This window comes from Cucurbita moschata, unplaced genomic scaffold (assembly GCF_002738365.1).
Source record: "Cucurbita moschata cultivar Rifu unplaced genomic scaffold, Cmos_1.0 Cmo_Scf00038, whole genome shotgun sequence".
In the NCBI taxonomy this organism is placed as follows: Eukaryota; Viridiplantae; Streptophyta; class Magnoliopsida; order Cucurbitales; family Cucurbitaceae; genus Cucurbita; species Cucurbita moschata.
Genome location: NW_019268554.1, coordinates 521,446 through 533,578, shown reverse-complemented (window position 1 = coordinate 533,578; position 12,133 = coordinate 521,446). Strand labels below are relative to the sequence as shown.

The window sequence follows — 12,133 nt, the reverse complement described above, 5'->3', positions numbered from 1 at the left end:
TTTTTTTTTTTTTTTTTTTTTTGGGTTTATTTTACACCCTAATATATATATATTATTATTTTACTTTATTTTTTATTTTCTTCTTTTATATTGATAATTTTTATTTTATTACAAAATCGGATAAATATTTAGATTTTTCTTTTTATGTGTAATAAATAGGGATATTAGTAAGTTAGTTATATCATGTTAGGACTTTTTTTTTAACTGTTCTTAAATCAAATTTTCCATTTAATAAAAGTAAAATGTTAGTTCGTAAAATATATGTTTTTTTTTATTTTCAAATGTTCAATTAAGAGTCACAATCGTATTTTTTCAACTGTGTGGAGTCGTGATCTTAACACGCTCACAATCAGCCTCAAGGAGAACCCAAACTCCATATATCTTTTTCGTCTTACTTTGGTTTAAGCCTAACCTAATTCAACGTTTATGGTTTAAGCCGAGAGCTTATATTCAAAGTGGATAATATCATATCATTGTGAAAGTCTATTATTTCTATTACAAAATTGGGTAACGTGTGCATATAGTTGACCTACCTTAGCCTGGCTTGACTCAATTTGAGGCAGATATTTGGACCGTTATGCTCTACAACTTTATTTGTTTCTTGCTTGTTACACAACATAATTTGCTCGATCTTCCAATAAGTCTGTTCCACGTCCCTTCAAGCTTGCTTATCCATCAACAAAACACAACTAAATGACATCCAAGTCAGTTGGATGAAAGGAATGAACCTCACTTAAGCATTCCTCGAGTTGATGTTGACTTGGCTCAAATTGACCTGAAACTCTTCTTGTCAGGTCGATTTTCTCTTCTTTGACAACATCGAGCTTCATAAACACATTTGACCTTTTGGTCGAGAGTATATATCTGTACTTTTTGTTTAGAGTGAAAAATTGAACTATCGACTTTTAAGATCTTTAAATGGACATATATCTCAACTAGTTGAGTTATGCTCAAATTGATCATAACATTACTTTTCACGTGATTTAATGATAAAATAGCATAATAAATGTAATAAATGATATCATAATATAAACCTAATAAATGAAATTAATGACATTAGAAAATGATGTTATTAATCACTAATAATCATCCCTAGCCTAGACCATGCATTAAAGTTTTCTAGTCATTTTTTTAAATGAAGCTTTATTGTTTAATTACTACATTATAAACATTTAACTTTTTTTTTTCTTTTTCTAATCACTTTTATGTTAGTTCAAGCTCGGTTCGATTCAACGATTTTCTCAATTCATATTAGTTTTTATCACGTTCGAGTATGTTAGTTTTTCTTCGATGATCTTTCGATTCAGAGTTCTTGTGGTAATTTTGAGTAAAATTCAAGAATTGTAAGTTCGTTATTTTTATAAATATACTATAACAACCGAAGCCCGCTGTTAGCAGATATTGTCCGTTTTGACCCGTTACGTATTGCTAGATTAGGTCAACTATAATGTAAAGGAAGAAATATATTGTAACAGCTCAAGCCCAAGCCTATCGTTAGTAGATATTGTCCGCTTTGGCCCGTTACGTATCGCCGTCAACCTTATGGTTCATTTTACTCTTCAGCTGATATGGGATCTCACCATCCATCTCCCATGGGGGCTAGCGTCCTCGCCAGCACATCGTCTAGTGTTTTGCTCTAATACCATTTGTAACAGTCAAAACTCACTACTAGCAGATATTGTTCGTTTTGGCTCATTACGTAATATTGTCAACCTCACGGTTTTAAAATGTGTCTTCTAGAGAGAGGTTTCCACACCTTTATAAAGAATGTTTCGTTCCCCTCTCCAATCGATGTGGAATCTCAAATTTTATCTTGTGCGAGTGTATTTTCAGCTGATTATTTAGTCAACTCCTCAAAATAATAGACATACTGAATTAGCTACAAAAATAATTTTCACGAGTAAAACAAAAGTCAAACCCTCGCAAGCATGGATTTATAAAATGTCGAGTCACATATCATCATTCTATAAAATATTAATTTAATTAATAAAATTTATGAAGAGAGATTATAAAACTTTTTTTTAGTATGGTCTTATACAAACTCATTACATAGGCTTTCCCACTTACATGTATCCGCACGAACGATTTGGATCAAATCATTTGTAACAATTATAAAGTGGTCATATCAATAGTATATCAGATATACACCACTATAAATCTTTTAAATTATTACTTGTTCGTGATCCTTGTATATATCCCTAGGTATTTTATATGAGAACCTATTAAGACTTTTCCCGTTCTCTGTACGAACTAGTTTAAAGATGATTCAGACCAGCTTAAACCGGGATACCATGAACGCAAGCCCCCTTAAGATGCCGACCATAGGGTCGACTAATGACATGAAATTGTCCTACATCGTCTTTCTCATTCTCTTTGCGAATTTATTCCAATCAAATCCAATTAATATCTCGAACAATAAAATCAATCTTATTTTAAAATTTCGGACATTCGAATTTTGTTTTTACTATTAATTTAATTTTTAATTTTTCTTATAATCTTTCTATCTAATTTCACCTCTAAAACAAAAAGATAGACCATTCTTATTAAACAAGGATTATATTCTCAATCCTCGTTCAAATCTTGTCTGGACATTCTTATTATGTTCAAGATTATATTATATTTTTTTTTTTATAAAATATTATTAAATATATTACGATGTTTTATATTTTTAATTATGTATTAAAAAAAATTATTTGAATTTCATATTATTTTAAAATAAATATAGAGAAAACTTTAGATCAATCTCATAAATTCTCCCGATTCCTACAAAAATAAATAAATAAATTTACAAAAAAAAGAAAGTTGAAATACTTGGTTTTGATTTCTTCGTCGAATTAAAAAAATAAAAAATAAATAATGAATTTATTTATTTATTTAGAGAGCAAGTTAAATAAGGCAGCTAAATTACGTCAGCTGTTTTTCCGCCGCCATTTACCACCGGTATTGTCCCATTCAAAAAACGTGCCAAAATTCAGCGGAAAATAGATGGAAACCATTTTTTTTTTGGTAATTTTTTATTGAAATTAAAGGGAAAAGAAGGGGAATAGATTAACATAATAAATAATAACAATAATAAAATAAAATAAATAAAAATTTCAATAAAGTCAACATAAAACCTATTGATAAATAATAATAATAATAGATATCAATTTAAATAAAGTCAACATAAAACCTAGTCCAATATTATTATTATAAAGACATTATAAAACCTAGTCAAATGTTATTAGTCAACACATTACTAACCAATCTTCCCTTAATGAAATGTAATATTAACAACAAAAAAATAATTCGAATATTTTTATAAATTTCTTTATTTTATTTTCTTTAATACCGTCACGATATCAACTATTTCATACAATTCAAACTTCAACGTTTACACGTTAATTACTGATTTTGTTTAATTTAACGAGATGAATAAGTAAAGATTTAAACCTTTGACTTTTAGATCAACGATATCATGTCTTGATTAATTTAATTGCATGTATTTTAGCTGAACAAATTATTAAGTACGATTGTTGTCGTAGTCAAGATAATATTATTTTGATCCCGGGAACAAATTCATTGTCCTATAGCTGACGGGCGATTACTAGCGATTCCGGCTTCATGCAGGTGAGTTGCAGCATACAATCTGAACTGAGGACGGGTTTTTGGAGTTAGCTTACTTTCGCGGGATCACGACCCTTTGTCCAGGCCATAAGGGGCATGATGACTTGACGTCGTCCTCGCCTTTCTCCGGCTTAGCACCGGCAGTCTGCTCAGGGTTCCGACTTCAACGGTTGGCAACTAAACACGAGGGTTGCGCTCAGGACTTAACCCAACACCTTATGACACGAGCTAACGACAGTCATGCACCACTTGTGTCTGCGTTCCCGAAGGCACCCCTCTCTTTCAAGAGGATTCGCGGCATACCAAGCCCGGGTAAGGTTCTTCGCTTTGTATCGAATTAAACCGTGATTCTCATGGACGAGAAATGATTAGGTAATATGCATCACGTGATTCTCACGTGCATTCGTGCTATTTTGACCAAAATGTAGGCTTTTGACCATGTAGATAACTTGGAGCCGCAATACCATTCTTTCATATCCAAAACTAACGAAGTTGACTTTTTACCACTTTGAATGGTCAACCCAATATGGCAAGAATCTAAATAAGAACCATTCCTTCTTTCTCTACAAACTTCCAAATCATTCTCTCTCTTTCTCTCTCATCAATCTTTTGTTTCTCTCCCATGGCAGAAGTTGATCCTCCTCCCTTCTTCCTTTGTCCCATCTCTTTGCAAATTATGAAAGATCCCGTCACGGTCGCCTCCGGCATAACCTACGATCGGGAGAACATCGAGAGATGGCTGTTTTCCGATAAACATACGACGTGTCCGGTCACGCAGGTGGTCTTGTCGGACTTTGATATCACCCCCAATAATACTCTCTCCCGGTTGATTCAAGCTTGGTGCACTGTCAACAACAGGGTGGAGAGGATTCCGACACCAAAGCCTCCAGTCGACAAGAAGCAAGTTGTCAAGATTCTTGCAGACGTGAAGTTGTCTCCTTTCTCTCAACAGAATTGTTTGCGACGACTCGAGTCCATCGCATCGGCAAATGAGATGAATAAACGTTGCATGGAAGCTGCTGGAGCTGTGGAGTTCTTGGTTGGAGTCGTGTGTAATTCCATTACCATAGAGTCGAGCTTTCCAGGTACTTCTAAATTATAAATTTTAAGTGGGATGTTGTTGAGTTGGATCAAAATATTTTTTTAGACCCAACTTAATTGTTCGAATGGTCAATTTTTTTAAACTCAAATAACAGTGAACCCAATCGAACCACACATTTTTTTTTTGGTTAATTTGTTTGTTGGGTCTGTTATTTAAGTTTCTTTTAATAAAAATAAAATATTTATTTATTTATTTTCAAACTATATATTTTAAAAAATTATCTTTTAAACGTTCGAAAATAAATAATAAAAAATAATCCTTAAAAAAATATGTATATAATTATATTATAAATAAAAATGTATTTTTTTAAAATTAATAAATAAATTTAAGTTGATTGGGTTTCAATTTTTATTTATTTATGCGAGAAAATATAAATTTATAATTTCGCGATAATTTATTAAAACTGTTTACTTAATTGACCACTAAATTAAAATATTGTTGACACAGATTTCGCGTTTGACGATCCGTTAGCGAATTTGGGCGATGAGGCTTTAAGCATTCTTTACAAACTTCAAATCTCTGAATCCGGCCTCAAGTTTCTTCTCGCCAACAATGGCGGCATCTTCGTCACAACCCTAACAAAATTCTTACAAAACGGCACTTATGGCTCCCGAGCGTATGCCACAATGCTTCTTCAATCGATGTTCGAAGTCGCCGATGAGATTCAGATTCGCAGTCTAAATCTTGAATTCTTCGTCGAAATCGTCCAAATTCTTAAGGATCAGATCTCGAAACAGGCCTCCAAATCGGCATTGAAATTGCTAATCGGACTCTGTTCGAGTTTCAGAAACAGAGTAAATGCGGTTCAAGCCGGTGCGGTTCCGGTTCTGATCGATCTCCTCCTGGATCTCGATTCGTCGGAGAAGCGTTTGTGCGAGATGATTCTCGTGGCGCTTGATCTGCTCTGCGGCTGTGCTGACGGCAGAGCGGAGCTATTGAACCACGCGGCGGGGATCGCCGTCGTGTCGAAGAAGATTCTCAGAGTTTCGTCGCTTGGAAGCGAGAAGGCCGTCGGAATTTTGTGCTCTATTGCGAGATTCTCGGCGAGCCAATCCGTCGTTCAGGAAATGGCGCGGCTCGGAGTTGTGGTGAAGCTCTGTTTTCTGCTTCAAGTCGTCGGCGCCGGAGCGAAAGCGAAAGAGAAGGCGAAAGAGATTCTAAAGCTTCATGGTCGAACATGGCGGAATTCTTCATGTTTTCCTTCGAGTTTGCGACCTTCTTATCCATTTTAGGTTTTTTTTTTTTTTTTTTTTTCCCAAAACTTCATTTCTTTCAAAGTGCATATAGTTAGAGCTGATTGAAATTGGATGATTTAGGTTACAAAAACTTGTATATATTTTTTTTGTGTAAATAATTTGTTGAATAGTATAATTTAAGTAATTGGATACTAACGTCTATAGACATATCAATACTAATTCTAGTACATAAAACCAAAAGTCATTCCTGACCGCTTTTGCACCTGTTTCTCCTTAAAGGAGACCAATTTATTTCTTGCGGGACTTTGTAATCTAGGACCTCCTTCCAAATATCTTATCCGCGATTCCTCTTGGTTTTTCGGGACTGCCCCGAGGAAGTGAGGAATATCATCCACGCGAAATTGGAATCCATGAATTCAAGAGATTTATGAACTAAATCTTCAGAATTCAAGAGATTCATGAACTAATTCTTCGTGACAATTCTCAACGGATAGTGTTAAGAAAACAAATTTATAGAACTAATGCGACTTTAAGCATAGCTTAGGGGTCGAGTAGGTTTCAATACCCTCCCTTTCATTTGTTGTTCTCAAAGTTGGTTCAACGAAAGGCAATGAAAATGAAAGAAAAAATATTGGTTAAAGGTTTATATGGGTGATTTAAAGTATAATAACGGAGAATAAGAGTTAGAATGCAGAATTACCGAGTGTTAGCAGTTGGGAAATTGATAGAGGAAATGTTAGCTATTGGGATAATTCGAGCGTTTTCCTATTCCAGTAGTAGAAGAACTCCAGGATGAGTTGAATGGATCCTTCGTTTATTCAAAAACTTATATGAAATTTGGTTACCACTCAATTTGCAACGGGCCAAGTCTACTGGTAGCAGATATTGTCCTCTTTAGCCTTTCCCTTTCGGGTTTCCCCTCAAGGTTTTTAAAACGCGTATACTAGGGAGAGGTCTTCACAGCCTTTTAAAGAAATGCTTTTTTTCTCCTCACCAACCAATGTGAGATCTCACAATCCACCCCCTCTTTGGGGCTCAGCATCCTTGCTGACACTTGTTCCCTTCTCCAGATGTGAGACCCCCCAATCCGCCCTTTTTCAGGATCTAGTGTCCTTGCTTGCACATCGCCTCGTGTTCACACCCCTTTGGGGCTCAGCCGTCTCGCTGACACATCGCCCTGTGTCTGGCTTTGATACCATTTGTAATGATCCAAGCCCACCGCTAGCATATATTGTCTTCTTTGGACTTTTCCTTTCGGATTTCCCCTCAAGATTTTCCACACGTTTATAAAGAATGTTTTGTTCTCTTCCCAACCGATATGGGATCTCACAATCCACCCCTTTCAATAGGTCTTTACATGCTTTCATCTCAGATAGACCTTTACTACTTCAAGTTGTGTCAACACAAGGGTGTATGACTATTCATTAAAATCATGTCTACATCCGCCAGAGCTAAAATGTCTCAAAATGTACTACAATAAGGGATATGACTAATCGACACTTCTTCTTACCCGAGTTGTATACTATCAAAGTCATTGTCTATCGCTTTTAGCTTATAACAATGTTTTCTTTCAAACGTTTTCTAAAACGTTCTTCTCAAGCGTGACTCGAGGCTCGAGTATACGTCGATGTTATCTGCGAAGTCTAAATTTCTCACGACTAACTTGTTCGCTAAATTAGAACAAGTGTTAGCACAATCGTTTTTCTAGTGGAACTTTTAATTATTTAATTTTAAAGTTGCATTTGGTTGAAATTAGGACATATAAACATTACAAAAGTCATGTAAAAAGTAAAAACTGTAATGAATTTTGTTATGGGCTGATCACCTGTGAGCCCATATGCTTGAGCCCACCTAAGCCCTTTAGGCTCACATATCCTAAAAAAAAAAGCACCCTCGAAGGCTCGATTCGTCGAGTCAAGGCACGCGACCGACTACCCAAAGGAGAACATAGCCACCGAGCCAGCCTAGGAACCATGTCGAGATGTGTGGCAACTCCCTCGTCATCGTCCCTTGATCACTTTATGATATTAATAACTAAATCAAAAAGAAACCGTATAAATATAGGAACCCATGTACCAAACTAATTTATGCTAAACTCGACATCACGTTGTTCTAGCTACTAAGTCAAAGCGTCAGAGAGTTTCGGTAAGATACTACTTCAGTATGATATCTTTCTTTTGGAAGACCCTCAAATTAGGTCTACAGATCCGACCCAATCTGATCTGCCCAGGTGACTAGATTCTATTATAGTGTCTACTTAATACATTCTAATGCTTATAGCCGAACAAAAATCTGAAGTAGGTGAACTATTTTAATACATAACCGAGCATATCTCAAGTAATTTTGTTCTTCGATCTCTATATGTAAGAATATATATAAGAAAAGCGTAAATATCAACTCAAGTAATTTTGTTCCCGAACCTAAACAACTTAGCTAAGAGCTTGGTGACTAATGAAAGGGAATGTCCACCCATGCTTGATAAGTTATTCCCACCTTATCGGTCTCTTGTTCTCTCATTCCACAAAATTTAAATAAACTACTGAATTTTATTTCCAACGAGGCGCGGAATCATGGGACCTCTGTATGTATGTATGTCATGTGCATCGAGATATTTCCCTGTTATGTTTGTTAGTACGAACGTATACCTTCGATATTTATGTTTGTCATGATATCATGCAAGTTTTTCCTTTTCTAAGGCGTCTAGTGACGTGTAATGCATTGTGCCAGACCAAGTTAGGTCCAGAGGTACATATACGAGCACACCTGGTGGGTCCACGTACACGTATGTGGGTAGTGTGTTGAGAAAGAGCATAAGGTCATGTTATGGTCTCTATCATGTTACGTGTGCGATAACATTACTAACCTCAACAGTGGAGTGACTTACTGAGTATTTCTTAAAATAATTAAGCCACGTGCTACCCTAAGCATGCACGTAATAACGTAATAACATCACTAATTTAGGGTAAGAAAATTAGGGGTGTAACATACATCCTCGAAAAATTTTCAAGAGGCCACCAACATATAATTGATCCAAATAAAGCACGTTTAACTTTAAAGGTCTTATAATTGAGTCATCGAGAAGGAATGTGCACTTTGTTAGTATTGGTAGTAACTTTTCTTAGTTATCCTATTCTCATGATCGCTCACGTTCAGATATGGTCTTCGGTTCATTCATTTACTCCCTTCTTTACTCGGGTGTCACATTTATGTTCCCGAGCAGTAAGCGAACAATAATAAAAAGCGATATTGGTTAGCGGGTTTTGAAATAGGAGTAAAAAAAGGTAACTTCGAATTTCCTCTTTACTCTCACATGAACCATTCTTCTCTTTCAATAACAAATACTTACCTTTAATTAATTTTTCCCGGTCACGATATCATGCACTCTCGGTTCACGAAATCGTGCACTCCCGATTCTGTTCACTTCAGTTCAGCTCGATTTGGCTTTATATTGGTTGTTGAGCGTTTTTTTGTTTTACATCCACATCTCTGCTCGTTTTGTCACGACTTTCTCGATAGTGTCTTGCTAAGAGAGCGTTTATCTCCCTCTTAACGAGTGTTACGTGAAGGGTTATATACTTTCCTTTTCTTTCATGCCCAAATCGCTCCTGATATTTTTATATAAGGTAATAAGGAATAGAAATTTGTCGTAACGTGACTTTTCTTGTGTTTGAATTGAATTAGCGGGTAGATACAATGAAAAACGAGGGTGAGCAGAATCCTTTCAGTAACGCTCTTATTTTGTATTTATTGTTCTTCCGTTTCCGTTTTGTATGGCTTATTTTCTGCTTGAAGAAAGGAAAAGATACATTACTTATATGGTAATCGTTTCAGATTTTTCTGCGTCGGATTTCATTTTTGCTTACCGAGAGAGTTTTACGGATAAAGTTGTATTGAAAAACTAAAATATCTTAAATTATATTATTTTTAATATTTTTTTAACGTGTAATTACAATTAACCTAATATCAGGATTTTAAGCTATGAAAACCTCATGCATTATACGTGTCTTATGCATTAAGATACTTACTTGTTATGATTAGTATGGACGCGTACCTTAAGACTTACGACATATATGTTCACATGTTATGCGGACCCTTTTCCATTCGTGGTGTCTGGTAGCCTATTAATGAATGTTAGGCCAACGAGCCAGGCCTAGGAGATACACATGCCTTATGTGCGTGTGCATGGACAATGTGTAGAGAAATACTACACATCCAACCTTGTCTGGACGGGAAAGCTGCCTAAAGTCATGCCATGATATTTTTATAAAGATAGATCCCACCATATCGCATGTGTTTGCGTTTTCTAACTCCAATAGTCGGGTTACTTGCTGAGTAAGTAAGTATTTTTTAAAATACTCGAACCACGTACTAGTCTTATCTTTTAGGTAAAGGTAAAGGTAAAACACTCATATACGGATGACAACGTCACAACCCTCGGTTCACCCTAATCCCTTATCTGCCCCTTTTTATATTATTTTTGAACCATAGACAACGTGATCTCGAGAAAAGAACATGAAAATTTTTGTGGGAATCAAAATTGAAACACGGGACGAGGGCAAGAATAGGAACTAAACCTCGAGCTCTATCCCTATGGAGTGAACGTGTCTAATCAAAATTTATAATTTTACGAAAAAAACAAAAACAAAACAAAACTTCTAACAGAAAACTAGAGAATTTTATAGACGGTGGACGAGATAGAGACGCTATATACACACACATAGCATACGATAACATAACATAACATATTAACACACGCAACGAAAAGCAATAAACTTAAACTCATAGTTTTTTAAGTGTTCATGCAGCCACAGCAGCTACATGAACTATACCATTGCTCTCATCATATGGTGAGCTGGTTTTATTATTATTCAGTTCTCCCAGAACTCCAGATCCTCCATGCTCGCCGCCTCGAATGATGTCGATATGTTTGGCATTGTCGACCATGAACCTTCTTCCTCCATTTTGCACTCTGGCAGCGCTTCCACCGGCATTCCCATCGGCTCATTGATCGCCAGCTGATCGAAGGGGAAGAATCCAGTGTCGAGAGTCGGCAGCGGGTAAGTGTTGATTGGCGGAATCATCATCGGTGGGATGCTCGGCGTCGGAAATGGAAGCTTCCCGACAGGCAGCTGCAGCTGGTGATCAGTTGTATCAATGGGGTTGTAATATTCAGATGGTTCCGGCGGCTTCCACTTCGGCTCACCGATGTCGAACCCAACGGTGATCGGAAAATCAGCAGGCATTGGATTCATCATAGGGAAAAAGTTGGGGATTTGAGACATTGTTGTCGGAATTCTTGCCGGTGCCGGAGTGTTCTTGTGAAAAACACGACAAACAACCCAATCCTCCTGGAAATTAAATTCAAAAAAATTAAAATTAAAATTTCAAAAATTGAACCCAAAATAATAAATAAATAATCTGATACTGACTTTTGGAAGGTCAGGGAGCCTGGGTTCGAGACGGAACTCATGCATGACCCAATTGGTTTTTTCACCATGGGGAGCTCTTCCTTTGTAAAAAACCAAGGTTTTCTTCATTCCGACCAGAACGGTTCGTCCATTGAGAATCTCTCGGTCTTTTCCAGTGGCTTTCCAGTAACCGGTCTGAGTGGCCCGGTTGGTTCGCATTCCGGTCGGATATTTCCGGTCCCTTTGATTGAAAAAGTACCATTCTTTCTCCCCCATCTTGGCCATCTCTGTAAAATTATAAATAATTAATTTTAAATTAATTTTTTTAAATGGGAAATTTAAACGAAAAAAAAAATCCCCACGTGGCAGTTCCCAAGGCTCGGATTTGTTGAAGTCAGCTTCGGCGATGGCGGCGGCGGAGAAGGCGGGGTTGATGATCTTCTTTGTCAGGTAAAAAGCGATGAGCTCCAGGTCGGTGGGGTGGAAGCGGTAGCCGGGGGGCAAATCCACGGCGGGGGTAGGTGGTGGCTCTTCCATGAGAGACGGCGGAGAGAAATAAGAGAGAGATGCTGAATGAAGGTATATTCATGAATGAAAGAAGAGGGTTATATATATAGAAGTTCAGTGGGGTTAATTTCATGAATTATAATGTCCAAATAAAAAAATAATAATAATAATAAATAAGAAAATCGTATACATGGTAATTGGTTTGGGTTGCTCCGGGTTGTCGGATGTTCGTATGTGAGTCTGTCATACGTCACGTGCCATAAATCGTGTTCCATGGTTTTTTTGTTAAAAAGCTTGTAGCTTACCAACAAAAT

General features: G+C 36.5%; 2 protein-coding genes across 2 annotated transcripts; one reads left to right on the top strand and one right to left on the bottom strand.

The window, feature by feature from the left end:
• The first annotated feature begins 4,193 nt into the window (after nt 1-4,193).
• On the top strand, nt 4,194-6,049 carry LOC111432478 (E3 ubiquitin-protein ligase PUB22-like). Its single transcript, XM_023069380.1, has 2 exons — nt 4,194-4,691; nt 5,156-6,049. The coding sequence occupies exons 1-2, from the start codon at nt 4,229-4,231 to the stop codon at nt 5,938-5,940; spliced, it is 1,248 nt and encodes a 415-aa protein (XP_022925148.1). The 5' UTR covers nt 4,194-4,228; the 3' UTR covers nt 5,941-6,049.
• A 4,511-nt stretch (nt 6,050-10,560) lies between these two features.
• On the bottom strand, nt 10,561-11,900 carry LOC111432462 (NAC domain-containing protein 92-like). Its single transcript, XM_023069360.1, has 3 exons — nt 11,675-11,900; nt 11,334-11,599; nt 10,561-11,252 (listed from the first exon to the last, which is right to left on the bottom strand). Exons 1-3 carry the CDS (start codon nt 11,847-11,849, stop codon nt 10,773-10,775), a joined length of 921 nt encoding a protein of 306 aa, XP_022925128.1. The 5' UTR covers nt 11,850-11,900; the 3' UTR covers nt 10,561-10,772.
• Between the last annotated feature and the right edge of the window lie 233 nt (nt 11,901-12,133).

Bases quoted from the DNA above. Each gene is read 5' to 3' on its own strand.
- LOC111432462 (XM_023069360.1), bottom strand. From the start codon at position 11,849: ATGGAAGAGCCACCACCTACCCCCGCCGTGGATTTGCCCCCCGGCTAC. The intron at 11,600-11,674 runs GTGGGGATTTTT...ATAATTTTACAG, and splicing joins CGAGCCTTGGGAACTGCCAC to AGATGGCCAAGATGGGGGAG. The intron at 11,253-11,333 runs GTCAGTATCAGA...TTTAATTTCCAG, and splicing joins GGCTCCCTGACCTTCCAAAA to GAGGATTGGGTTGTTTGTCG.
- LOC111432478 (XM_023069380.1), top strand. From the start codon at position 4,229: ATGGCAGAAGTTGATCCTCCTCCCTTCTTCCTTTGTCCCATCTCTTTG. The intron at 4,692-5,155 runs GTACTTCTAAAT...TTGTTGACACAG, and splicing joins CATAGAGTCGAGCTTTCCAG to ATTTCGCGTTTGACGATCCG.